The following is a 24,249-nucleotide window of genomic DNA, read 5'->3' on the forward strand; positions in this document are numbered from 1 at the left end:
ACCCAGCCTCTTCACAATACTTGCCAAGCCCAAACCCCAGCTGACCTCACAGCTGGGAGAACAAATGATTGAATCTTGAAGCCTCTGTGGTTCACTAGACAGTATTACTATAGCAATTGTTAACTGATACCCTTTTCTTCAGAAATTCTGAGAGCTGCTCTTCTTCTCCATGACTCCTTTCTGTTCTAAAGGACAATATGCATTTTGGCCATCCTTGCCCCATGCCTAGAAATAGCTCAAGTTCCTGGGATCAGTTAGCTAAAGCTCTGGTTCTGGTTCTGTCCTGAATAACTGCTGTGTGGTCTTCGGCAAGTCATTACACTGCACTCCTAAAATATCCCTGGTCAGAAAACAGACGTGAAAACAAAGGACTGTGCATCACAGAAGTATGTTAGCACATTTACTGGCTCCACGTCCCCTGCCCATGACAGCAGTGAAGCTTATGTGAACTTCAAAGCTTCCACTTGGAAGCTGGCCTAACTCACATGAGCTGTTTTACTTCTGGTGTTCATAAGCATTCTGACAACAACAAAGGCTATGACCTATAACCTTACTTCACATGTAAACAAATCACATGAAAGCCTGGCCTGAGCAGTAATGCCTAGTCTGCTAGACCTTGCCAATGGCCAACCCCAACATAAAGTGATGAGCACTTCTGGTGGAGGGGAGGGGAGACCTTGGCTCAGATTACACTGATAGCATTCATTTTCTTTCTTTCTTTTTCTCTCTTTTTCCTTTCTTTCATTTTCCCTTCCTTCCTTTCCCTCTCTCTCTCCCTTCCTCCCTCCCTCTCCCTCTCCTTTCCCTTCCTTCTTCTTTCTTTTTCTTTTCTTTCTTTACAGGATCTCACTATATTGCCAAGGCTGGAGTGCACTGGTGTGAACATGACTCACTGCAGCCTCAGCCTCCTAGGCTCAAGCAATCCTCCCACCCCTCAGCCTCCCAGGTAGCTGGAACTACAGGTGCACACTACCATGCCTGGCTAATTTTTTTGTATTTTTTGTAGAGACAGGGTTTCACCATGTTGCCTAGTCTGCTCTTGAACTCGTGGGCTCAAGCGATCCTCCCACCTTGGCCTCCCAAAGTACTAGGATTACAGGTGTGAGCCACTGCGCCTGGCCTTCTTTTGTTTTTTATTTTTTAATTAGAGACAGGGTCTTGCTAGTTTTCCCAGGCTGGAGTGCAGTGATACGATCACAGCTCACCACAGCCTCGAACTCTTGGGCTCAAGTGATCTACTGGCCTCAGCCTCCTGACCAGGCATTAATTCTTTCTAACAGATTTACAGAGAAGTACAAGTTCTACCATGGGAAGAGATTGTACTATGTTTGTATAATTCAGGCTTCCTCTGAGTTTAGGTGGAGGGTGGGCAGGAGGAAGGCTTTTTTAGGGGTGAAGGGGTGGGTTGCCCCTCCACACCTGTTGGTGTTTCTCGTTAGGTGGAACGAGAGACTTGGAAAAGAAAAAGACACAGAGACAAAGTATAGGGAAAGAAATAAGGGGACCCAGGGAACCAGCGTTCAGCATATGGAGGATCCCGCCAGCCTCTGAGTTCCCTTAGTATTTATTGATCATTCGTGGGCGTTTCTCCGAGAGGGGGATGTGTCAGGGTCACAAGACAATAGTGGGGAGAGGGTCAGCAGACAAACACGTGAACAAAGGTCTTTGCATCATAGACAAGGTAAAGAATCAAGTGCTGTGCTTTTAGATATGCATACACATAAACATCTCAATGCTTTACAAAGCAGTGTTGCTGCCCGCACGTCCCACCTCCAGCCCTAAGGCGGTTTTTCCCTATCTCAGCAGATCGAAGGTACAATCGGGTTTTATACCGAGACATTCCATTGCGCAGGCACGGCAGGAGACAGATGCCTTCCTCTTGTCTCAACTGCGAAGAGGCATTCCTTCCTCTTATACTAATCCTCCTCAGCACAGACCCTTTACGGGTGTCGGGCTGGGGGACGGTCAGGTCTTTCCCTTCCCACGAGGCCATATTTCAGACTATCCCATGGGGAGAAACCTTGGACAATACCTGGCTCTCCTAGGCAGAGGACCCTGTGGCCTTCCGCAGTGTTTGTGTCCCTGGGTACTTGAGATTAGGGAGTGGTGATGACTCTTAACGAGCATGCTGCCTTCAAGCATCTGTTTAACAAAGCACATCTTGCACCGCCCTTAATCCATTTAACCCTGAGTGGACACAGCACATGTTTCAGAGAGCACAGGGTTGGGGGTAAGGTCACAGATCAACAGGATCCCAAGGCAGAAGAATTTTTCTTAGTACAGAACAAAATGGAGTCTCCTATGTCTACTTCTTTCTACACAGACACAGTAACAATCTGATCTCTCTTGCTTTTCCCCACAAGGGGCCAGATGCAGTGGCTTCTGCCTGTAATCCCAGCATTTAGGGAGGCCGAGGTGGGCGGATTACGAGGTCAGGAGATCAAGACCATCCTGGCCAACATGGTGAAACCCCGTCTCTACTAAAAATACAAAAATTAGCCGGGTGTGGTGGCATGTGCCTGTAGTCCCAGCTACTCAGGAGGCTGAGGCAGGAGAATTGCTTGAACCCAGGAGGCAGAGGTTGCAGTGAGCCGAGCTCGCACCCTTGCACTCCAGCCTGGCGACAGAACGAGACTCCGTCTCCAAAAAAAAAAAAAAATGCTTTTAGGGATTACTGCTTTAACATCCATGGACTGTAGGTGCAGGAACTTCAATTCCCCAAAAGAAAGCTCAGACAGATCTATATACTCAAGAAGGATTGAAAATAAATTTATGAATTAGGCCAGACGCGGTGGCTCACGCCTATAATCCCAGCACTTTGGGAGGCCGAGGTGGGTGGATCACTTGAGGTCAGTTTGAGACCAGCCTGGGCAACATGGTGAAACCCCATCTCTACTAAAAATACAAAATTAGCCAGGCGTGGTGGCACGCGCCTGTAATTCCAGCTACTCAGGAGGCTGTGGCACAAGAATCGCTTGAACCCGGGAGGTGTAGGTTGCAGTGAGCCGAGATCGCACCACTGCACTCCGGCCTGGGTGATAGAGTGAGACTCTGTCTCAAAAAAAGAAAAAAAATTATGAATTAGACACTCATGTCTGGTTAATACAGGAAATGATGTTGGATTATACCTAGCTTTTGAGATCAGCATCATATAGGATAGTAATTCTCTCCTATATACCAATCCAGAATACCGGGGTAGATGAGCTAATTCAATACGGCAATTCCTATGCGTTCATATGTTGGCTCATTTTCCAGAAAAGAAGACCAAATTATATGAATATTTTGATAAACTTAGAGCACTATTAAAATAATTAATCCCCCCTCCACAAAACTGTTATACATACATGACACATATGCACGTGGGTACATACCTATCCATCTATTACAGTAGCCTTTTTTCACGCCAAAACTCATATGACAAAAGGCAATGCTCAGAAGAAGAAAAATAAAACACCTGGAATATTCTGGGAGGGTCTTCCACCCCTCGCTTTCTCAACTTCAATTATCTTGCCCTCCTTGCACCACACACACTTTCTGAACCTGGCTCTTCATTAACTCTTTTTTTTTTTTTTTTGAGACGGAGTCTCACTCTGTCACCCAGGCTGGAGTCCAATGGCACGATCTCGGCTCACTGCAACCTCCGCCTCCTGGGTTCAAGTGATTCTCCTGCCTCAGCTTCCTGAGTAGCTGGGGCTAGAGGCACCCGCCACCACGCCTGGCTAATTTTTTTTTGTATTTTTAGTAGGAATGGGCTTTCACCATGCTGGCCAGGCTTGTCTCGAACTCCTGACCTCAAGTGATCCGCCCACCTCAGACTCCGAAACTGCTGGGATTACAGGCATGAGCCACCCCGCCACTGCACCGGGCCTATCAACTCTCATTTCCTGAACCAACGGTGAGAAAATAGAGGGGTGATGAGGAGAGGAGTGAAGAAATGGGAAGGGAAGTAGGTAGAGAATAAGATGATAGAAGGCCCAGGACATGGGGGTATTCCCTGGAGCCCTCTAGAGCCCTCCCGTTCCTTCCCTTCCTCTTTCTCTGAGGTCCAAGTTCTCACCTTTGAAAAGAGGCTGAAGCATCCCAGGCGGCTCACAATGCAGTAAACTTCAGGAAGGCGCTTCCCTTTGCCTCCAGGCTTTTTGGAGAGAAACACAAGGGAATTATGAGTGTTGACAACCTCAGGGAAGAAAGGAACCCACATGTTTTTTGCGAGACTATCATGTGCCAGATGTTTCCACATATCATAGCTCTGGAAAACCCAATAAAGTAAGTTGTTATCCCATTGTGTTTATTATAATGTTTGTTATAATTGTTTTGTATCCCTATACGTTTATTATAATGATAATTTCAAGTGAGAAATCATTTCTGAAGATCTTTCTGAAAACTCAGTTTTAAGCTAATTTTCAAACCAAAAAAAAAAAAATCAATCTCAATACTTTTTGTTTTGTTTTGTTTTGTTTTGAGATGGAGTCTCACTCTGTCACCAGGCTGGAGTGCAGTGGCGTGATGTTGGCTCACTGCAACTCCAACTCCCAGGTTCAAGCGATTCTCCTGCCTCAGCCTCCCAAGTAGCTGGGATTACAGGCTCACACCACCACGCCCCACTAATTTTTGTACTTTTAGTAGAGAAGGGGTTTCACCATATTGGCCAGGCCGGTCTCGAACTCCTGACCTCATGATCTGCCCGCCTCCTCCTCCCAAAGTGCTGGGATTACAGGTGAGAGCCACTGCACCCTGCCCAATCTCAATACTTTAAAAATTTTTTATTTATTTATTTTTGGAGACAGAGTCTTGCTCTGTTGTCCAGACTGGAGTGCAGCAACGCGATCTCAGCTCACTGCACCCTCCACTTCCCAGGTTCAGGAGATTCTTGTAACTCAGCCTCCCGAATAGCTGGGATTACAGGCGTGTGCCACCACGCCCAGCTATTTTTTTGTATTTTTAGTAGAGATAGGGTTTCACCATGTTGGCCAGGCTGGTCTTGATCTCCTGAGCTCAGGCAACCTGCCCACCTCAGCCTCCCAAAGTGCTACGATTACTGGTGTGAGCCTGTGCCCGACCTCAGTCTCAATACTTTAACCCTAAAGTAATTTGATCAACAAAATTATTATCTCACTTAACTTTTTCAATTATCCATGCTTTTTATTTTACTGATTAATTCAAAAAATGTTTCTTGAACACTTACTATGTGCCATGCATTATACTTGACCCTAAAGTTTTTCAGCCTATTTCAGAGACTCAAGTATATTCTCAGTGGAAAAAGATTCACCATTACTGAAGATTTTCAAAAGAATGGGCCTGAAAATGACAATTCTAAAATGCTTTAGCAGGATCATTGCACTGAAATAAGTTTCTGACTTTGAAAGGTGACTGTTCTGAAGGGGACATTCTTGAATTATTTGAGTCTTCTCTCCTTAGCAACCATTCTGAATGTTCTCTCTAAGTGATCAGGGTCTGTTTGGCATGTTTTATTAGAAAAAAAAAATTTCGCTTAAAGAGAGAAAGGTCTTTTATTTGGCAGGAAAAATAATGGAGAAAGTATTTTTGTCCAGTTGCGGTGGTTCATGCCTGTAATCTCAGCACACTGGGAGGCCGAGGTGGGAGGATTACTCGAGCCCAAGAGTTCGAGACCAGCCTGGGCAACATAGCAAGATCCTGTCTCCACAAATAATTAAAAAATTAGCCACGTGTGGTGGTACATGCCTGTGGTCCCAGCTACTCGGGAGGCTGAGGCAGGAGGATCACCTGAGCTGGGGAGGTCGAGGCTGCAGTGAAACATGATCCACTGCACTCCAGCCCAGGCAGCAGAGTGAGACCCTGTCTCAAAATGAAATAAAAGTATTTTCTTTCTGATGGAAACGGACATTCCCACCTACCAATAAGACTCAGGTGAGCCCCCTCAATTCCTGTTTTTTTAATGTTTTATTTTTTAGTATATATTTTTAAAATAGAGACAGGGCCTCATTTTGTTGCCCAGGCTGGTCTCGAACTCCTGGTCTCAAGTGATCTGTCCTTCTCATACTCCCAAAGTGCTGGGTTTATAGGCATGAGCCACCGTGCCAGATTTTTTCTGTGATTTTAACTATGCTGATTCACCTGCCACTCCCCCTGCTCCTTCTCCTCCTGTGCCTCATCGGGGAATCTCAGTCTCACGGGACTGGGAAGCCAGACCTGGCTCTTGCACGAGGACTAGGAAGTCCATGAGGCTCTTGCAGGCTGAAAGCAGAATGTACTCACCAGCAGTCTTCGGCAGTAACCGAACCTTCTGCTCCCATCTTCTCCAGTTAAGACAAATGAGAATGTTTCACTGTGGTTGGGAAAACACAAATGTATCACAAAGCAAAACAAAACCAAAGACACCTCATCACTCTGCAGCAAGGGGTGGCAGTGAGCAGCCATGGGACACACTGCAGGAGGCTGTAGGAAAGGCCACTCCCTGTCCCACCTGTCCCTGTCCGTGCTGAGACACTGGTCACCCATAGCTTCATAGTAAATGTCAGTGAGACTGGGCTGGGCGCAGTGGCTCATGCCTGTAATCCCAGCACTTTGGGAGGCCGAGGCAGGTGGATCACTTGAGGTCAGGAGTTCCAGACCCGCCTGGCCAACAGGGTGAAACCCTGTCTCTACTAAAAATACAAAAATTAGCCAGGCATGGTGGCACATGCCTGTAATCCCAGCTACTGGGGAGGCTGAGGCAGGAGAACTGCTTGAACCTAGGAGGCAGAGGTAGCAGTGAGCCAAGATCATGCCATTACACTCCAGCCTGGGGGAAGAAGCGAGACTCTATCTCAAAAAAAAAAAAAAGAAGAGTCAGTGAGACTGAGACCTAAAGTGTCGCTGTGGCCTGAGACGAAATGTGGTGCTTTGTTTCCATCCTGGGCTATCCTGTCATTTTCTCTCTTTTTTTTTTTTTCAAGATGGAGTCTCACTCGGTTGCCCAGGCTGGGATGCAGTGGTGTGATCTCGGCTCACCACAACCTCTGCCACCTGGGTTCAAGCGATTCTCCTGTCCCAGCCTCCCGAGTAGCTGGGATTACAGGCGCCTGCCACCACCATGCCTAGCTAAGGGCTCTCCCATCATTCAATCACCTGAGCTGCCCCATTGAACAAAACACAACTGTCATTTACTCTGGAGGCTAAAGAGAGGGAAGAGCCTGGGGTGCTGTCCTCAGGGAACCGAGCATGTGTGAGTGCAGTGACATCTGCTCATCTAGGGATGTGACTCGGTGAGGGAGCAGCGGAAGATGGGGACAGTTCTGTGCCCCTCTTGGAATTGCCCTGGGGCAGCTCTCTCAGGGTATGGTCTGTACAGGGCAGCCCCGGGGCTTGGACAGTCCTTAAAGACTGCTGAGCCACCCTCAAGGAACGCGGTACCCCTTAAAGACAGGACCCGCAGCCTACTGAGTTTGGCCAAATGCTGAAACATCTGATAATAAAAACACTGGTGTCTAACTACACGGGATGAAGCAGAAATGTAAACGGATCCCAATCCAAGAAACAGCTGGATAGGAGACTGAAGAGATGTTTCAGGATGAGAACAGGGAAGGGCAATGTTGCCCTAACTTTTCCCAGGCTAAGAATTATCTTCCGGGAGGCTTCTGAAACAAGCATCCCCAGATTGAGTGGGAAGCCCGGGAGGTCTGCATGCTGGGCAGGTGACTTCACCTTCAGGGAAGCTTTAAAAACACCCCTTGGGGAAAGCTCTAGGCCAGGCCCATCAGGATTACTTAATGGTGGGAATGTCTCATGGGTTCTGCCACCTGTAACCCCGTCTCTAAGTCTCGCCTTAGTCTTTGGGGCTGCGAAGGGGAGAAGCCAGCTCGTACCTGGTGAACTGCTGGACAGGAACCCAATCCTTGGCATCGGGAAAACAGAACTGGGGAATGGCCTTCAGTTGGTCCTCAGCTTCTCTCATGAACTTGAAAGACCTTTCCAACTGCAGGGAGAAAGGTGAGAGAAAATTCGAGAACAAATCTCAGCATGGGAAATTGAGGCGGATGATGGTAAGGATGGCCTCTCCCACCTTTCCACATTTGTGACTGCTGCCTTAACCTCTTCCCTTGGGAAGGGCTTGCAGCTCAGTCGGCTGGGGCATTTTCCCCCCAGTGCAGTTCCAACTATAGACCTCTGGGAGAAGTTGGGAGGAAAAAATAGGATGCTTTAGAGAATGATTCTCTATGCTTGACATTCTAGAATGTAACTATTTCAGTAAATTAAAAAAACTGCCAGCAATCCTTTCCAAATAGGCTCAGGAATCTGGAAGGCAGAACCTCCAATCAGGCCTTTCTGTCTCTGGGTCCAGGAAAAGCTGTCCCTTTCGAACTCCAGGCAAAGACTGTTACAATATTCTCAGTGAATAAATCCAGTAAAACCATATTATGCTGGGAAATTCAACTAATTTCAGACAGTCATTGAGTGTTGGAACTAGAAGGAAGCGTGACACCATCCAGCCTGACATTCTTATTTCAGCAAGAAGGAAATAAGCCCCGAGGTGTGAAGTGATGTGTCCCGGTCACATGAGTTAATGTTCAAACTAGGAAGAAAAATGATCTTAATCTTTTTTTCCTCTCTCTCTCTCTTTATGATATTCTAGCACATCATACAGTATCTGACATATCAAAGACTGGATGAATGTTATCTTGTTAAAGAACAGGAGGAGTACTTTGGGAGGCCAAGGTAGGAGGATCACTTGAGGCCAGGAATTCAAAACCAGCTAGGGCAATATAGCAAGGTCCCACCTCTACGGGAAAAAAAAAAAAACAACAAGGGCCGGGAGTGGTGGCTCACACCTGTAATCCCAGCACTTTGGGAAGCTGAGTTGGGTGAATCACCTGGGGTCAGGAGTTTGAGACCAGCCTGGCCAACATGGCGAGACCCCGTCTGTACTAAAAATACAAAAAAATTAGCTGGGTGTGGTGGCGGGCACCTGTAGTCCCAGATGCTCGGGAGGCTGAGGCATGAGAACTGCTTGAACCCAGGAGGTGGAGGTTGTAGTGAGCCGAGATCATACCACTGCACTCCAGCCTGGGTGACAGAACAAGATGCTGTCTAAGAAAAAAAAAAGGACAGGATGAATTAATAAAGTCTGATTTAGAGATGATATTTAAAGTCATGAGTTTATTTTGCTTATGAACAGAAATTTGTGATTTTTTTTCTTTCTATGTATAAATATATATATTTTAGAGCCAGAGTCTTGCTGTGTTGCCCAGGCTGGACTTGAATTCCTGGGCTCAAGCAACCTGCTTCAGTATCCTGAGTAGCTGGGACTGCAAGTGCATACCATTGCACCTAGCCAGAAATCTGTGCTTTTAGAAAGCACCCCAGATACAAGTTTGGGAAACACAAAAGAATAATTTCTAATTACTTATCTCATTATTATTCATCTTTGCTTATAAACAGGTACTTTTTCATGTGAGGAGAATTGTAGGCTTTGTTGCTGTTGTTGTTAATAGGTTTATACTTGTTAAATTTCCTTTATAAAAAGTTAAAGAAAAATACATCATGCTAAGGTTAGCTTCAGTGATTTGAAATATCTCATATCTGAATATCTGAGGTTAGGAATTTATAACGTCTAACCTAAATATAATGGCTAACCTATATTTTTTCTTTCTTTCTGTTGTCTTTTTTTTTTTTTTTTTTTGAGACAGTCTCACTATGTCGCCCAGGCTGGAGTGCAGTGGCGTGATCTTGGCTCACTGCATGGGTTCTCTGCGTCATGGGTTCAAGTGATTCTCCTGCCTCAGCCTCCCGAGTAGCTGGGATTACAGGCATGCACCACCACACCCAGCTTTTTTTTTTTTTTTTTGTATTTTCAGTAGAGACAGGGTTTCACCATGTTGGCCAGGCTGATCTTGAACTCCTGGCCTCAAGTGATCTGCCTGCCTCAGCCTCGCAGAGTGTTGGGATTACAGGCATGAGCCATGGTGTTTGGCCCTAACCTAAATTTTTCTGTAATAATTTGCATCAATTTCTTTGTTTCCAATAGCTTGCTAGTGAGCTCCACTTTATTTATTTATTCTTTTGAGATGGACTCTTGCTCTGTCACCGAGGCTGGAGTGAAATGCCGCAATCTCGGCTCACTGCAACCTCCACCTCCTGGGTTCAAGTGATTCTCCTACCTCAGCCTCCCAAGTAGCTGGTATTACAGGTGCCTGCCACCATGCCTGACTAATTTTTGTATTTTTAATAGAGATGGGGCTTCACCATGTTGGCCAGGCTGGTCTCAAACTCCTGATCTCAAGTGATCCACCTGACTTGGCCTCCCAAAGTGTTGGGATTACAGGCGTGAGCCACCGCGCCCGGCCCGAGCTCCACTTTAAAACACCCTTGCAGACAGTTTCTGAAGTTGGCAAGCCACCAGTCCTGTTCACTGCTCCTGATGGTCAACAAGCCTTCCCAAGGTCACCATGTGTCAGAGAGAGGAGGGCTCTGAAGAAGAGTATCCAAAGGCACAGAGCACCAGACTGATTGTTTCCAACTTTAAAAACCACTTCCTGGCTGGGGCGTGGTGGCTCACGCCTGTAATCCCAGCACTTTGGGAGGCTGAGGCGGGTGGATCACGAGGTCTGGAGATCGAGACCATCCTGGCTAACATGGTGAAACCCCGTCTCTACTAAAAATACAAAAAAATTAGCCTGGTGTGGTGGCGGGTTCCTGTAGTCCCAGCTACTCAGGAGGCTGAGGCAGAAGAATGGCGTGAATCCGGGAGGCAGAGCTTGCAGTGAGCCGAGATCACGCAGCTGCACTCCAGCCTGGGTGACAAAGGGAGGCTCCGTCTCAAAACAAACAAACAAACAAAACAACAACAACAAAAAAACCCCCGCTTCCAGTATGATTCCCCTCAGGCTAGACCAAATTTAATTGAAGCCATGGGGTGCCACTAATACTAGTGGTTAAGACAGCAATCAATCGGTAAAACACAGTCACTATTTATAGACTTAGTTGTCCTTTAGTTGTTCTTCTTCAGAATAAATAGCCACTATTTCTTTTCTATATAACAGTTCTCTCTTCTATCCACGACGACACAGATGAACCCAACTGGCCCAGGAAGTCTTTGAGTTGGTAAATCACAAGCTCAGACTGTCCCCTAAACATTAATTTTGACTGTCCTTGCATAGTCATGCAAAGAAGCAAATACCAGCTGGGTGTAATTATAGGAAGGGGTCATTAATCACCACAGAGTGAATGACTTAAATTATAAAGAAGACCAAAGAAAGGACCAGCCAAGAATACCAAAGGGAGGAAGAGTTTCTCCACAAAGGAAACAGCATTCAGGACTGAAGAGCAGACCTCGTGGGGAAACAAGTTCCAGCCCTTTTCAACAGCCCAGTCACTACTTGCATGCACCCACCTCAGATCACACATAGGACACACACAAATACAGGCACACTTGTGCCTACCCACACGTCATCAACCTACGAGTGATCAGCGCATACACACACAGGCTCATATATGCACAGGAGCACAGTTACAGGAAGCTGCACACGGAAATTTCCCACAAATACAACTAATCACAGATGGCTGGAAAACAGCCCAGTCTCCCTGAAGTGTCAAAGATAAATATGGGATAGGAAACATTTTAATGGAACATTAGCATGCAAATAGGGGCTGTGCCTTGATTCAGGTGACTTGACAGAAGTGAGGGATAAAACCCACAAAAAAAGTTTAAAAAGAGAAGAGAGAGAAGGAGGAAAAGGGCCTTTCTACAGAGGGAGCAAGGGAGCAAAGACAAGGAGATAAAATGCCTGACATGTAAAAATGCCTGTACAAGGATGATCACCATTGCATTAAAAAAAAAAAAAGCCAGGCACAGTGGATCCCAGCACTTTGGAAGGCCGAGGTAGGGAGATCGCTTGAGCTCAGGAAATCGAGCCCAGCCTGGGCAACAGAGGAAGACCTCGTCTCTACGAAAAATAAATAAATAAATAAGCTGGGCATGGTTGCATGCGCCTGTAGTCCCAGTTACTTGGGAAGATGAGGCGGGAAGGCTCACTTGAGCCCAGGAGGTTGAGGCTGCAGTGAGCTGTGATCGTGCCACTCCATGCCATCCTGGATGACAAGAGCAAGAGAGAGATCCTGTCTCAAAAATACACACACAGGCAGGGCATAGTGGCTCATGCCTGTAATCACAGGACTTTGGGAGGCTGAAGTGGGCGGATCATTTGAGGTCAAGAGTTTGAGACCAGTCTGATCATTATGGTGAAACCCCATCTCTACTAAAAATACAAAAATTAGTTGGGCATGGTGGTGCATGCCTGTAATCCCAGCTACTCGGGAGGCTGATGCAGGACAACTGCTTGTACCTGGGAGGTGGAGGTTGCAGTGAGCCAAGATTGCACCACTGCACTCTAGCCCAGGCAATAGAGTGAGACTGTGTCAAAAAAAAAAAAAAAAAAATACACACACACACAGAAACACTGGTAGCCAGATACATTTCCAACAGAAGGGGACTGGTTACATAGAAAAATAGACTAGGGAATATTCACATATTGGAACATTGTATAACTTGAAAAATGATGTTTTAGAATTTTTATTAAATATGCTTATAAATAATGAGAGGTTTACAAAAGAGTACACGCAGCACGATACAAAAATTCTGCAATGTATAATTCCAGTTTTGTAAGAAAATTACACCATTAGAAAAGACTGGAAGAAAAAGAAAATGTTAACAGTGACGGTCTCTGTGTGGTGGGATTACTAGTGATTTCTTTCCTAATACATTTCTGGATCAGTTTCCTTTTAAACAGTGAATGTGCAACTTTACTCTAGAAAAAAAATTTAATGTGGGTGACTCCAGGCTGGAAACAATAATCATTTGATCATTATGGTGAGTCATTAATTAACTAACTCATGAATTAATGCTTCCTTGATTCCTACAACACTGATTAAGCATTGCCACGTGAACAGCATTGTGCTAGGCCCCAAGGCAATGAACAGGATAGCAGGACAGCCCTTCACGCCTCAGTGATCTCTGTTGTGAGTCAGTGTGAGCATACCCAGCGGCCTCTCTTACCCATGGGCAGCCCCCGGCAAAAAAAAATCTGGGCATACCTGTAGTAGTGGGGTGTCAGGAGCTCATTCCTTAGAGGTGTGATAGCTAGAGGAAGGTGAGTGTCACCTTTGGAAGGCCGGGTGCCTATGGTTTACTTCAATCTACATAATTGCTATCCTAAACTCCAAAAATAGGACTTGATTGTGGTGTTAGAGCACAGTGGGCAGGATGGAAGGAAGGCTGGCCTACGAAAGGAGGGGAGGCCTGGGGACAGCAGGATCTGGGCCTTGGTAGATGCTGGGGTTATGCCTGGGTGGTGATGGCAAAGGGAGTCCCTAAGTGGGCAAGGACAGAAGCTCCCTCCCTTCTGCCCTCCCTGAGGCATGAGTCTGTCCAGAGACCATCAGATTCTACCTAGTGAATCTTTGCATGCTTTTCTGGGGGTGGGGGGAGATGGTTATTTTATGTCCTCCTGGGAGAGTTTAAATTCCTTGAGGACAGGAGACACATTTTGTTTATCACTGTAATCCCCTAGGGCCAAGCAGAAAATTGCTTGAATGCAATATATTCTTAGTAAATTCTGGTTGAACTGAATTAGAATATGGTGGAACCTCTTTAATACTGATGTCAAAGCCTAAGAATAATTTATAAATTATTGCCATGTTGCTTCAGGCTATATTAAGTGCCATTTTATTTATTTTATTTTAGGTGCCATGATTTAACATATGGTAAAGCTGAATCCACACGGCCATGGTCCATGACATAAAAGTGTCCCAGGTGTGTGAACCACAGCGAGTCCATCCTGAGTAGGGGCTGGGTAAAATGAGGCTGAAACCTACTGGGCTGCATTCCCAGATGGTTAAAGCAGAGACAGGAGGTCGGCACAAAATACACGTCATAAAGACCTTGCTGATAAAACAGGTTGCAGTAAAGAAGCCGGCCAAAACCCACCAAAACCAAGATGGTGATGAGAGTGACCTCTGGTAGTCCTCACTGCTACACTCCCACCAGCATCATGACAGTTTACAGATGCCATGGCAACGTCAGGAAATTATCCCATATGATCTAAAAAGGGGAGGCATGAATAATCCACCCCTTGTTTAGCATATAATCAAGAAATAACCACAAAAATGGGCAACCAGCAGCCCTCAGGGCCGTTCTGTCTATGGAGTAGCCATTCTTTCATTCCTTTACTTTTTGCAATCTCTGTTCACTGCAAGCTCTGCCTCCTGAGTTCAAGCGATTCTACAGCCTCAGCCTCCTGAGTAGCTGGGATTATAGGCACCTGCCACCACGCCCAGCTAATTTTTGTATTTTTAGTAGAGAGTGGGTTTTGCCATGTTGGCCAGGCTGGTCTCAAACTCCTGACCTCAAGTGATCCACCCACTTCGGCCTCCCAAAGTACTGGGATTACAGGCGTGAGTCACCGCGCCTGGCCTCCTTTACATTCTTAATAAATTTGCTTTCATTTTACTCTGCTGACTCGCCCTGAATTCTTTCTTGTGTGAGATCCAAGAACCCTCCCTAGAGGTCTGGATTGAGATCCCCTGCCTGTAACAAAAGGAAGGGACATACACAAAGATGCACAGCACACAAGCAAAGCAGAAGTTCAGCATAGACACAAGTATGATGCTGCTTAGGGAGACTTGGGGCTTCAGGGGAAAGAGACTTCTAGGCTAGGTTAGGAAGAGATGTGGCTGGCTGGATAAGGAGATGGAAGGAAAGGGCAAAGAGGATGGCACGGTCAGCACAGGGACCGCAGCAAGTGAGAAAGCATTTCTGGCCATACTATTTTTTTTTTTTTTTGAGACGGAGTTTTGCTCTGTTGCCCAGGCCGGAGTGCAGTGGCGTGATCTCGGCTCACTGCACCCTCCATCTCCTGGGTTCAAGCGATTCTCCTGTCTCAGCCTGAGTAGCTGGGACTACAGGCGTGCGCCACCAGGCATGGCTAATTTTTGTATTTGTCTGGCCAAACTTTTTAAGTCCCTGAATCTCTCTTTTCTGGGACCTCCCAAATTCTCTAGCAGCAGCATTTTTTTTTTCATCTGATATGCCCTAATTAGGACCCATTTTCAAGATTCTAGATGGTAGGTGTTCCTCAGACTCCCACACCTCCCTCAATTCATGAGTCCCAACAAGGTGATGGTTAGAACCCTGGCAGGCCACAGGGACCTGGCCACCCTGTTACCTTCAGAGGGAACTGTTGGGTGAGTTCTGGCACGTAGGCAGCCCCGGCCTGCTTCTTGTGCAAAGACACAACCACAAAGTACTCGAAGAGCTGCCTCTCCTGGTACTCAATGAGTTCCCGGGCAAGTGATGGGTACCGAGGCGCCTGCTTCAGCCGGGACTTCACGTTGACCAAGCGCTGGCTGTGAGCTGGGTGAGGGAGGGAGAGAGAAAGAGAGAAAGAGAGAGAGAGAGAGAGACAGAGTGAGCAAAGAGCCTGAAATGACCATAAGTCCATGTGGAATTGTGCCGAGCTGCAATAGGTTATGTAATTCTCAGCTCAAGTACTTTTTTCTAATCCCCAAAGTGTTTCTGTGTCTAACAAATTAGTAGGAAACTCTTTATTTGGGATCTCTGCCAAAGTTCTGGGAGAACCAACATTCAGTTGGCTACCAAACCAATCAGGGTGCAGGAGCCTGGCTCTGCTCTGCCATGGTTTTGCTGTCTGGACTCTGGGCAGAGGCTGAAGATGTCCTTGCCTTCATCTGTCTGATGAGATGGGGACAGTGACTCCTCCCCTCACCCATTTCCCTCGTCTTTTGGTTGGTGTGATGTGACAGAATCCAGACTATAGGGCTCTTGGAGCTGGGAGCTTTGTAAACATCCCTTGTGACTCAACTGGCAGAGATCCCACTAACTCAGGAACTCCTGTCCACCTCCCCTCCTGCCACTAACTCTGCAATGAAATGGCCTTGCTTCATTCTAGAGGTGAGTCCGGGAGCAGCTGGGTGTCAGAGGCGAATGCAGCAGGGTCACTGAGTGGACAGGTCCCTGTCACCTCGTTCAGCAATCTGGACTTGCTTTCTTTTTTTTGAGCTAGAGTCTCACTCTGTTGCCCAGGCTGGAGTGCAATGGCGCAATCTCAGCTCACTGCAACCTCCGCCTCCCGGGTTCAAGTGATACTCCTCCCTCAGCCTCCTGAGTATCTGGGATTACAGGCACCTGCCACCACACCTGGCTAATTTTTCATATTTTTAGTAGAGACGAGGTTTCACTATGTTGGCCAGGCTGGTCTTGAACTCCCGACCTTGTGATCCACCCGCCTCGGCCTCCTAAAGTGCTGGGATTACAGGCATGAGCCACCGCGCCCGGCCCCTGGACTTGCTTTCTTTGGCTTCTCCCTGGGGTCTGAAAAATTGCAGAAAACTCACTAAAGCCTTGGCCTAGACTATCTAATTTTAGACCCATAGGGACCAATTATTTCAACAACTTCATCAGACAGATGAACTAGAGGCCCTGGATCTTAAGTGATTTCCTCCAGATCACACAGTAATTTGAGCAGAAGTGGGCAGAAGCTCCAGGTCTCTGGAGCCTTAGGGCTGCAGTGTCAAGCCTTGAAGTGTGGAAAACCCTCAGGACATAGGGAGAGGCATGGGAGCAGGGGTCGCTGCCGTTACTGTAGCCACCCTGGCTCTCAGCAACTGTAGTGCCATTTTGATCATGCCCATGACGGACTGGCCCTGGAGCACCCTGTGGCCCCACTGTCTCCCGAGATGTCCACGCCTTGCCGAGCAAGCTCCGGCAGGACGCTTCTGTCCCTCATACTAAGGAGGAGGGGCCACCTTTGCAGCTTCCAAGTCACCTGCCTGAGTCCTGCACAGTAGTGGCTCTCCTCACCTTTCAGCTTCTCCTCTGTGTCACTGTCAGACTCACTGTTCTCATCCGTCACTAGAAGAAAAGAACAAGGAAGAAAATTGCAAATGTGAGTTCTTCTTATGTAGGAAACTCTTTCTATGTGGTAGCACAGATCAAATGTTCTAATTCAGAGGGGATGTTGAGTTGCCTCTTTTTTTTTTTTGAGATGGAGTCTTGCTCTGTCACCCAGGCTGGAGTGCAGTGGCGCAATCTCGGCTCACTGCAACCTCTGCCTTCCAGGTTCCAGTGATTCTCCTGCCTTAGCCTCCTGAGTAGCTGGGACTACAGGTGTACGCCACCATGCCTGGCTAATTTTTCTATTTTTTAGTAGAGACAAGGTTTTGCCATGTTGGCCAGGCTGGTATCGAACTTCTGACCTCAGGTAGATCCGCCTGTCTCAGCCTCCCAAAGTGCTGGGATTACAGGCGTGAGCCACCGCGCCCGGCTTCTTGTTGTCTCTTTCAATGTATTGCACAAAGCACGTCTCGTCCAACTCGATGTACTGCCAAATTAATTTGGCTCTAGTTCAGATGGTACTAGATGGTACCTATATCAGATAATACAACAGAAGGTCCTGGCCCCTTTTGTGCAGGCTAAGCAAGGAAGGCTGCTCCCACAGTCAGGCCAGGGCCTGCAGTACTGGGCTGACTTGGTGGTGGACCAGGACAAGGATGGGGAGGCAGGGGACATGCTGCCCCGGCTGAGCTCCCAGCCCCACCACTGTCCCAAAGACAGTGCGGGACATTTACAAAGCATCAGCTTGTTCTCCTCCTTGGCGAGCCAACCAGAAAAAACAGGAAGCCACTTCTGGAAAGAATCTCTTTTCCGATTCTTGCGGGAGGAGGGCTGGTGGTGGGGGTTCTACCTTTTCCTGAGTTGCTCTCCATTGACTGGGACAGCCTCTTCACCCGTTTCTTTCCTCTCCGGACCTCATAAATGGCGTTGATTCGCAACACCAGCTGCCAGACACCAGGAGAAGAACAGCCAGTGTTAGCAGCCCACTCTCTGTGGCAGCTGGGCTTCCCTCACTGCCCCTCTCCTAGGACAATGGAGGGCCAGGGCCAGGGCCAGGGGGAGTGGGAGAAACTTCCCATGGGCTCGTGGGTGTCTTTCAATCATTTTTTTTTTTATTTTTTTGAGACAGAGTTTCGCTCTTGTCGACCAGACTGGGGTGCAATGGCACGATCTCAGCTCACTGCAGCCTCTAACTTCTGGGTTCAAGAGATTCTCCTGCTTCAGCCTCCTGAGTAGCTGGGATTACAGGTACCCACCATTATGCCCAGCTAATTTTTGTATTTTTAGTAGAGATGGGGTTTCACCACATTGGCCAGGCTGGTCTCGAACTCCTGACCTCAGGTGATCCACCCACCTTGGCCTCCCAAAATGCTGGGATTACAGGCGCGAGCCACCGCACCCAGCCCAGTCATTTTTTTCTACCACACAGGAATGTGACTGTCAAGGACACTAAAGGAGGCTGCCAGCTCCACTGCCCTATGAGCGTCTGTTGTCTGGATCTGCTCACGAGCAGCAGAGACCCATAGGGAGACAGCCCACTGCTCATGATGCGATGGCTGCTTTCCCTCTGAGGCCTCGATGTCACTGCGGCTTGGGAAGGAGCTTTTCCTCCCAAAACAAAACAAGAAAAGGAAGAGACAGAAAAAAAAAGTTCCCAGGCAGGGCTCCCTTCATGGGAACCATTCCAAAGAATGTCAGAGCAGCCCTGAGTGGGGTGGGAACCGGGATTAGAACTGCTCCCGAGCCCTAGCTTGGGACTTCGGGGAGTGGTGCCATGCACCCGAGCGTGCAGCCCCATCTGCAGAGGGACACGCTCCCCAGACGTCACGTACCCTCCATGTGTTCACAGAACACGCACATGCAGTGTGCAAGTGCACATGGATACCCTGGTGTGGGACACATCCCAAGCCTCCAAGCAGGCCACTCAGCCTACGTGGTCTCCCCCATCACCACTGCCAGACGCCCTGTGCCCTGCCCCTCCCCACCTCCCAGGCCAGCCTAGTTGTCTGATGCATTTGAAAGGAGACCTGCTTCCATGGAAAATGTTTTTCATCTTTCAGACCAAAAAAGTTTGGTGTTTCCTATGTATTTGTTTTCCCTCTTCTTGCGTGAGAAGCTGGTGAGTGCGAATTTATATATTTTGCTTTGCTGGGTTCCCCAGGGCTTGCTATCAAAGAGTACACATTCATGGCCTATGTGATTCAGAATCCCACACATGGAGGAACTCTAAAATTAGTTGTTCTGTGTGCTTACAAAATTAATCTTATTATCTCACAGCTATATGTTAAATGTTATATAACACTTTTATCTGTATAGGTCAGTAAACAAAAATATAGGACGGTAATCAATTTCCATGTTCTATAAATATTTTATTTATCTATTTATTTTGAGACAGAGTCTTGCTCTGTCACCAGGCTGGCGTGCAGTGGCGTGATCTTGGCTCACCACAACCTCCGACTCCCGGTTTCAAGTGATTCTCATGCCTCAGCCTCCCAAGTAGCTGGGATTACAGGTGTGTGCCACCATGCCCAGCTAATTTTTTTGTATTTTTAGTAGAGACGGGGGTTTCAACATGTTGGCCAGGCTGGTCTCGAACTTCTGACCTGAAGTGATCTGCCCACCTCAGCCTCCCAAAGTGCTGGGATTACAGGCATGAGCCACCGTGTTGGCTTGAATATTTCAATTCTTATTTTCAATATTTAAACATTGTCTGGCCCTCTTTGCTTCTAGCTGGTTGGGTGTCTCTGGGCCATTTAGTTGGCTTCTATGGGGTCAAATGTCCTCATCGGGAAAATGAAGGGGTTGGAGTGTTTCAACAGTCACTTCTGTTGAAACACTCCAACTTTCTAACAGCCAAGTGTCCATGGACGGATAGATGGATTTACAAAATGTGGTATATACATACGATGGAATACCATTTAGTCTTAAAAAAGAAGAAAATGCTGACACATGCTTAAACCTTGAAGACACTAAGCAAAGTGAAATGTCATTCACAAAGGACGATTCTGTGTGATTCCACTTACGTGAGATATTTCCAACACCCTAACTTTCTAGGTTCTAGGATGACAGTTCTTAGCTGTCCTCAGACTTGCCAAGTCCTTTCATAACCTCTCCTAGTGCTGCCAAGGTGAGTCACTCAGTAGGCACCACTACTTAAAGGCGCATTCCCTAAGTGGACTTCAGCAGAACCATCTCTCTCTCTCTCTTTTATTTTTAGGGGCAGCATCTCGCTCTGTCACTTAGGCTGGAGTGCAGTGGCATGATCATAGCTCACTGCAGCCTCTAACTCCTGGGCTCAAGTGATTCTCTCTCACCTCAGCCTCACATGTAGCTGGGACTACAAGTGCACACCACCATGCCTGGCTAATTTTAAAATTTTTTTGTAGAGATGGGGTTCCACCATGTTGCCCAGGCTGGTCTTGAACTCCTGGGCTAAAGTGATCCTTCTATCTTGGCCTCCCAAAGTGCTGGGATTACAGGTGTGAGCCACTGTGCCCAGCCTCCCTGGACTTTCTTTCAGGTCAATGGGTCACTCAGAGAAGTCCCTTGAAAGCTACAGACAGTGTCCCACACGGAAACTTATCTGCATAAAGTTTTACATTTTTATGGGTTTCATGACCCCCTAAAGCCCATCCATGAACTCTGAAATTAAGAATCCCTGCTCTCCAAGTTCCTGGCTGGGCACGGTGGCTCATGCCTGTAATCCCAGCACTTTGGGAGGCTGAGGCAGGCGGATCACGCGGTCAGCAGCTCGAGACCAGCCTGGTCAATATGGTGAAACCCCGTCTCTACTAATAATACAAAAATTAGCTGGGCATGGTGACTGTAGTCCCAGCTACTCGGGAGGCTGAGGCAGGAGAATCGCTTGAACCCAGGAGGTGGAAGTTGCAGTAAGCCGAGATCACACCACTGTACTCCAGCTTGGGCAACAGAGTGAAACTCTGTCAAAAAAAAAAAAAAAAGAAGTTGATCTTGAAGGAGTTCAGGACGTAACTCCCCAAAATATGCCACTTTGGCATATTAGTTGTTTTTAACTAAAGACACTTGAAAAACAGCAGGTGCACGAAGGGCGCTCTGACCTTCCCTTTTCTTCTTAAAACAGGAGATGAAACTCCATGTAAAAGAGGCCCTCCTTATAACAGGAGGAAAGAAACATTATCAGCAGCGATGGGGAGTTGAGGCCAAGAGAAATCTAATCAAACAAACCTTGTTTAACCCCTATCTTCCTGGTTACTTTTCCACAATTGCCGCTCTTTCTTCAGCCTAGTATATAAGCACATAGGCCCAGTCACTTCTTTGGGTCTTACATTTTTCTTTTGAGGGCTCCCACGTACTTGTAAATAAAATGAGTATGCATTTCTCCTGTTAATCTGTTTTACGTCAGTTTAAATCTAAGGCTCAGCTGGAGACCCTAAGAGGGTAGAGGAGAAATTCTGCCTACCCTACAGTACCAAATTGGTCAATGAAGAGAGACCAGAACTGCAGCACTGAAATTGAGCAAAAGGAAATGTAACCAACAACGGATGCATAAAGATGTATATTTCCAAGCCCCTGGGAATATTTTACCTTTTTGGCTGCAAAGAGCCACAAGAGGTATTGTTGACAAGGCTGCCTCAGAGCACAGACTGGGACCTGCCTCTGCAGCGGGTGTCGACCGTCTCAGGTCAGAGCATGATGGATGGAGTTCTGTTTTTTGTGGCGGTGAAGGAAGGAGCTGTGGCTTTTTGAGGATAGGCATTAAAACCTTGTCTGGGATTAGACAAGCAGCTAAGATTGGGAGAAGAGTGGCTAAGAGGAAGACCACAGGACCACAAAAATGATCAGGACGAAGGTCCGGATATTCCAGCCTGCTGGCTTCACTGTGTCCCCCTGGCCTGCAGCAACACAGGTGGGAGAGGGGCCAGTGATGTATTCTCCACCCAGACCCCTCTGCAGTCTTCTTTCACAGAGAAGGGGTCATGCATACCTGAGCATGAAGCTTGTTGCCACCATTACCTTAGGTATCTTTCTCTTCTTCCTGCCATTCTGTGGGTCTCCAAGGTTAAAGAAAATGTCATCAGGGCTGCTGGGAGTGGAGGGAGGGCTGATTTTGGAAGGGGACCCAGTTCCATCCCGACTCAGCTTCCTAGTGTCCAGCAGCTTGAAGTTCCTCCTCTCTGAATTTTGTCGGAAAAAAGCAGGTTTGGACAATGACTGCTGTGAGGGAAAAGGAGAAAAGAAGAGTAAATGAATTCAAAGGAGACTGACCGGGGGATAACTGGTGGTGCCAGGGACGAGACAATGAAATTGAGAAGAGGAACTGGTCTATGTTCCCAGGTTAGGTGGAGTTTGGTTATGCCAGTAAGTGTTCAATGAATACGTATCATCCAATTACCAAAACTGTGTGTGATGAGCGATGTAAATCTAATCCAGTTTCTTTTTTTTGAGATGGAATCTTACTCTGTCACCCCGGCTGGAGTGCAGTGGCGCGATCTCTGCTCACTGCGACCTCCGCCTCCTGGGTTCAAGCAAGTCTCCTCCCTGAGCCTCTCGAGTAGCTGGGACTGCAAGCACACACTGCCACGCCCAGCTAATTTTTCGTATTTTAGTAGAGACGAGGTTTCACCGTGTTGCCCAGGCTGGTCTCGAACTCTTAAGCTCAGGCAATCCGCCTGCCTCAGCCTCCCAAAGTGCTAGGATTACAGGCATGAGCCACCGCACCTGGCCCGGTTTCTCTTTTTAGACAAGTGCGAGGTCACCGGCCTCAATCCCAAGACGTTACAGCTGAGGCTTTCTGACAACCCAAGACACATGGACTAGGGGTTACAAGGCCTAAGCCTCACTTTGGCCTTGCTGCAGGATTGCTGAGTGCCTTTTATACAAGGAATTGTGTTTCTTTGGCCCTCAATATCTTATTTCTAAAACAGGCCTCTTCAAAGTCAAAATGCTGGCCAGATGTGGTTGCTCATGCCATAATCCCAGCACTTTGGGAGGCTGAGGAGGATCACTTGAGGTCAGGAGTTTGAGACCAGCCTGGCCAACATGGTGAAACCCCGTCTCTACTAAAAATACAAAAAAATTAGCCAGGCGTGGTGGCGGGTGCCTGTAATCCCAGCTACTCGGGAGGCTGAGGCAGGAGAATCGCCTGAACCCTGGAGGCGGATGTTGCAGTGAGCTGAGATCATGCCACTGCACTCCAGCCTGGGTGATGGAGTGAGACTGTCTCAAAACAAAACAAAAAACAAAGTCAAAAGGCAAACAAAATACTTGCTAAAAAAATTTAGAACCCATAGAAGATAACTCACAGAAATTAACTCATTTTCCTAAAATACGCTACAAATTAATGAGAAAAAGACTAACGACTCAAAAGAAAAGCAGGCAAAATAATGGAAAATTTAGAGAAAAAGAAATACAATGATTCTTAGATATATAAAAAGATTCTTAGCTTCATTCCCAAGAGAAAAGAAAATTAAAGCTCCATTAAAGAAACATTTTTTTGCTCAGAGATAAGAAAATTTGATAGCTCACTCTGTTGGTGAAAGTGAGGGAGAAAAGTCACTCCCACACTGTCATACAGGGTTGGTGGGAGCATCACTTGGCACAGCTCTACGGAGGGCAGTCTAGTGTGAGCTAACAAAATTATGATGCATATAGCTTCAGACCCCGCAATTCCACCTCTAGGAATTTACTCTGCTGATATACTCTTATTTGTGCAATGTTATTTTTTACAAGGAAACATAGTGTGCAAAGGATATTGTACATTGCCACATGGTTTGTAATCACAAAATACTGGAAATAACCTAGATATCCATCAATAGAGGGGCTGGTCAAACAAATTATGATATACCCACACAGTGGAATACCATGCAATTATTTAAAAAATCTTAATGTACTTGCCGGGCACGGTGGCTCACGCCTATAATCCCAGCACTTTGGGAGGCTGAGGTGGGTGGATCACCTGAGGTCAGGAGTTCGAGACCAGCCTGACCAATATGGTGAAACCCCAGTCTCTATTAAAAATACAAAAATTAGCCTGACGTGGTGGCATGCACCTGTAGTCTCAGCTACTCGGGAGGCTGAGACAGGATAATTGCTTGAAGCCAGGAGGCAGAGGTTGCAGTGAGCCGAGATCACACAACTGCACCTCCACCTAGGCAACAGAGCAAGACTTTTACATCATTGACATTTTTTCATACTTCAATGCGCCAACTGTATTTTTCTTTAGTGTATTTTTTATGTTCTTTGTTTATCTTTTAGGATTCTAATGTTTTTACTATTTTCAATGAGCTCTACATAGAACAGATATTAACTATTTGTCAGGTTTGCTGTAAGTGTGCTTTTCCCATGTGATTTACTTGTATTTTTATTTTAGTTATAATAACTTTTTATATGAAAATGTGTTA

At 46.9% G+C, this 24,249-nt stretch overlaps 1 protein-coding gene across 6 annotated transcripts in view; it reads right to left on the bottom strand.

Annotated features, from left to right (window-relative positions):
- The window catches only part of DENND2A (DENN domain containing 2A), a 120,898-nt gene that overhangs the window by 33,129 nt on the left and 63,520 nt on the right, over positions 1-24,249 (bottom strand). For 5 of the 6 annotated variants that reach the window (XM_034965101.4, XM_034965103.3, XM_055115458.2 and 2 more), the window contains 7 exons: positions 21,863-22,063; positions 17,718-17,811; positions 16,835-16,885; positions 15,180-15,367; positions 7,827-7,936; positions 6,238-6,307; positions 4,058-4,135 (listed from right to left, as the gene is read on the bottom strand). In XM_034965101.4, coding sequence (XP_034820992.2) covers positions 4,058-4,135; positions 6,238-6,307; positions 7,827-7,936; positions 15,180-15,367; positions 16,835-16,885; positions 17,718-17,811; positions 21,863-22,063 — 792 coding nt within the window. The remainder of the gene's footprint in view (positions 1-4,057; positions 4,136-6,237; positions 6,308-7,826; positions 7,937-15,179; positions 15,368-16,834; positions 16,886-17,717; positions 17,812-21,862; positions 22,064-24,249) is intronic. The other variant, XM_034965104.3, reaches the window with a different exon arrangement.

This window comes from Pan paniscus, chromosome 6 (assembly GCF_029289425.2).
Source record: "Pan paniscus chromosome 6, NHGRI_mPanPan1-v2.0_pri, whole genome shotgun sequence".
Taxonomy (NCBI): Eukaryota; Metazoa; Chordata; class Mammalia; order Primates; family Hominidae; genus Pan; species Pan paniscus.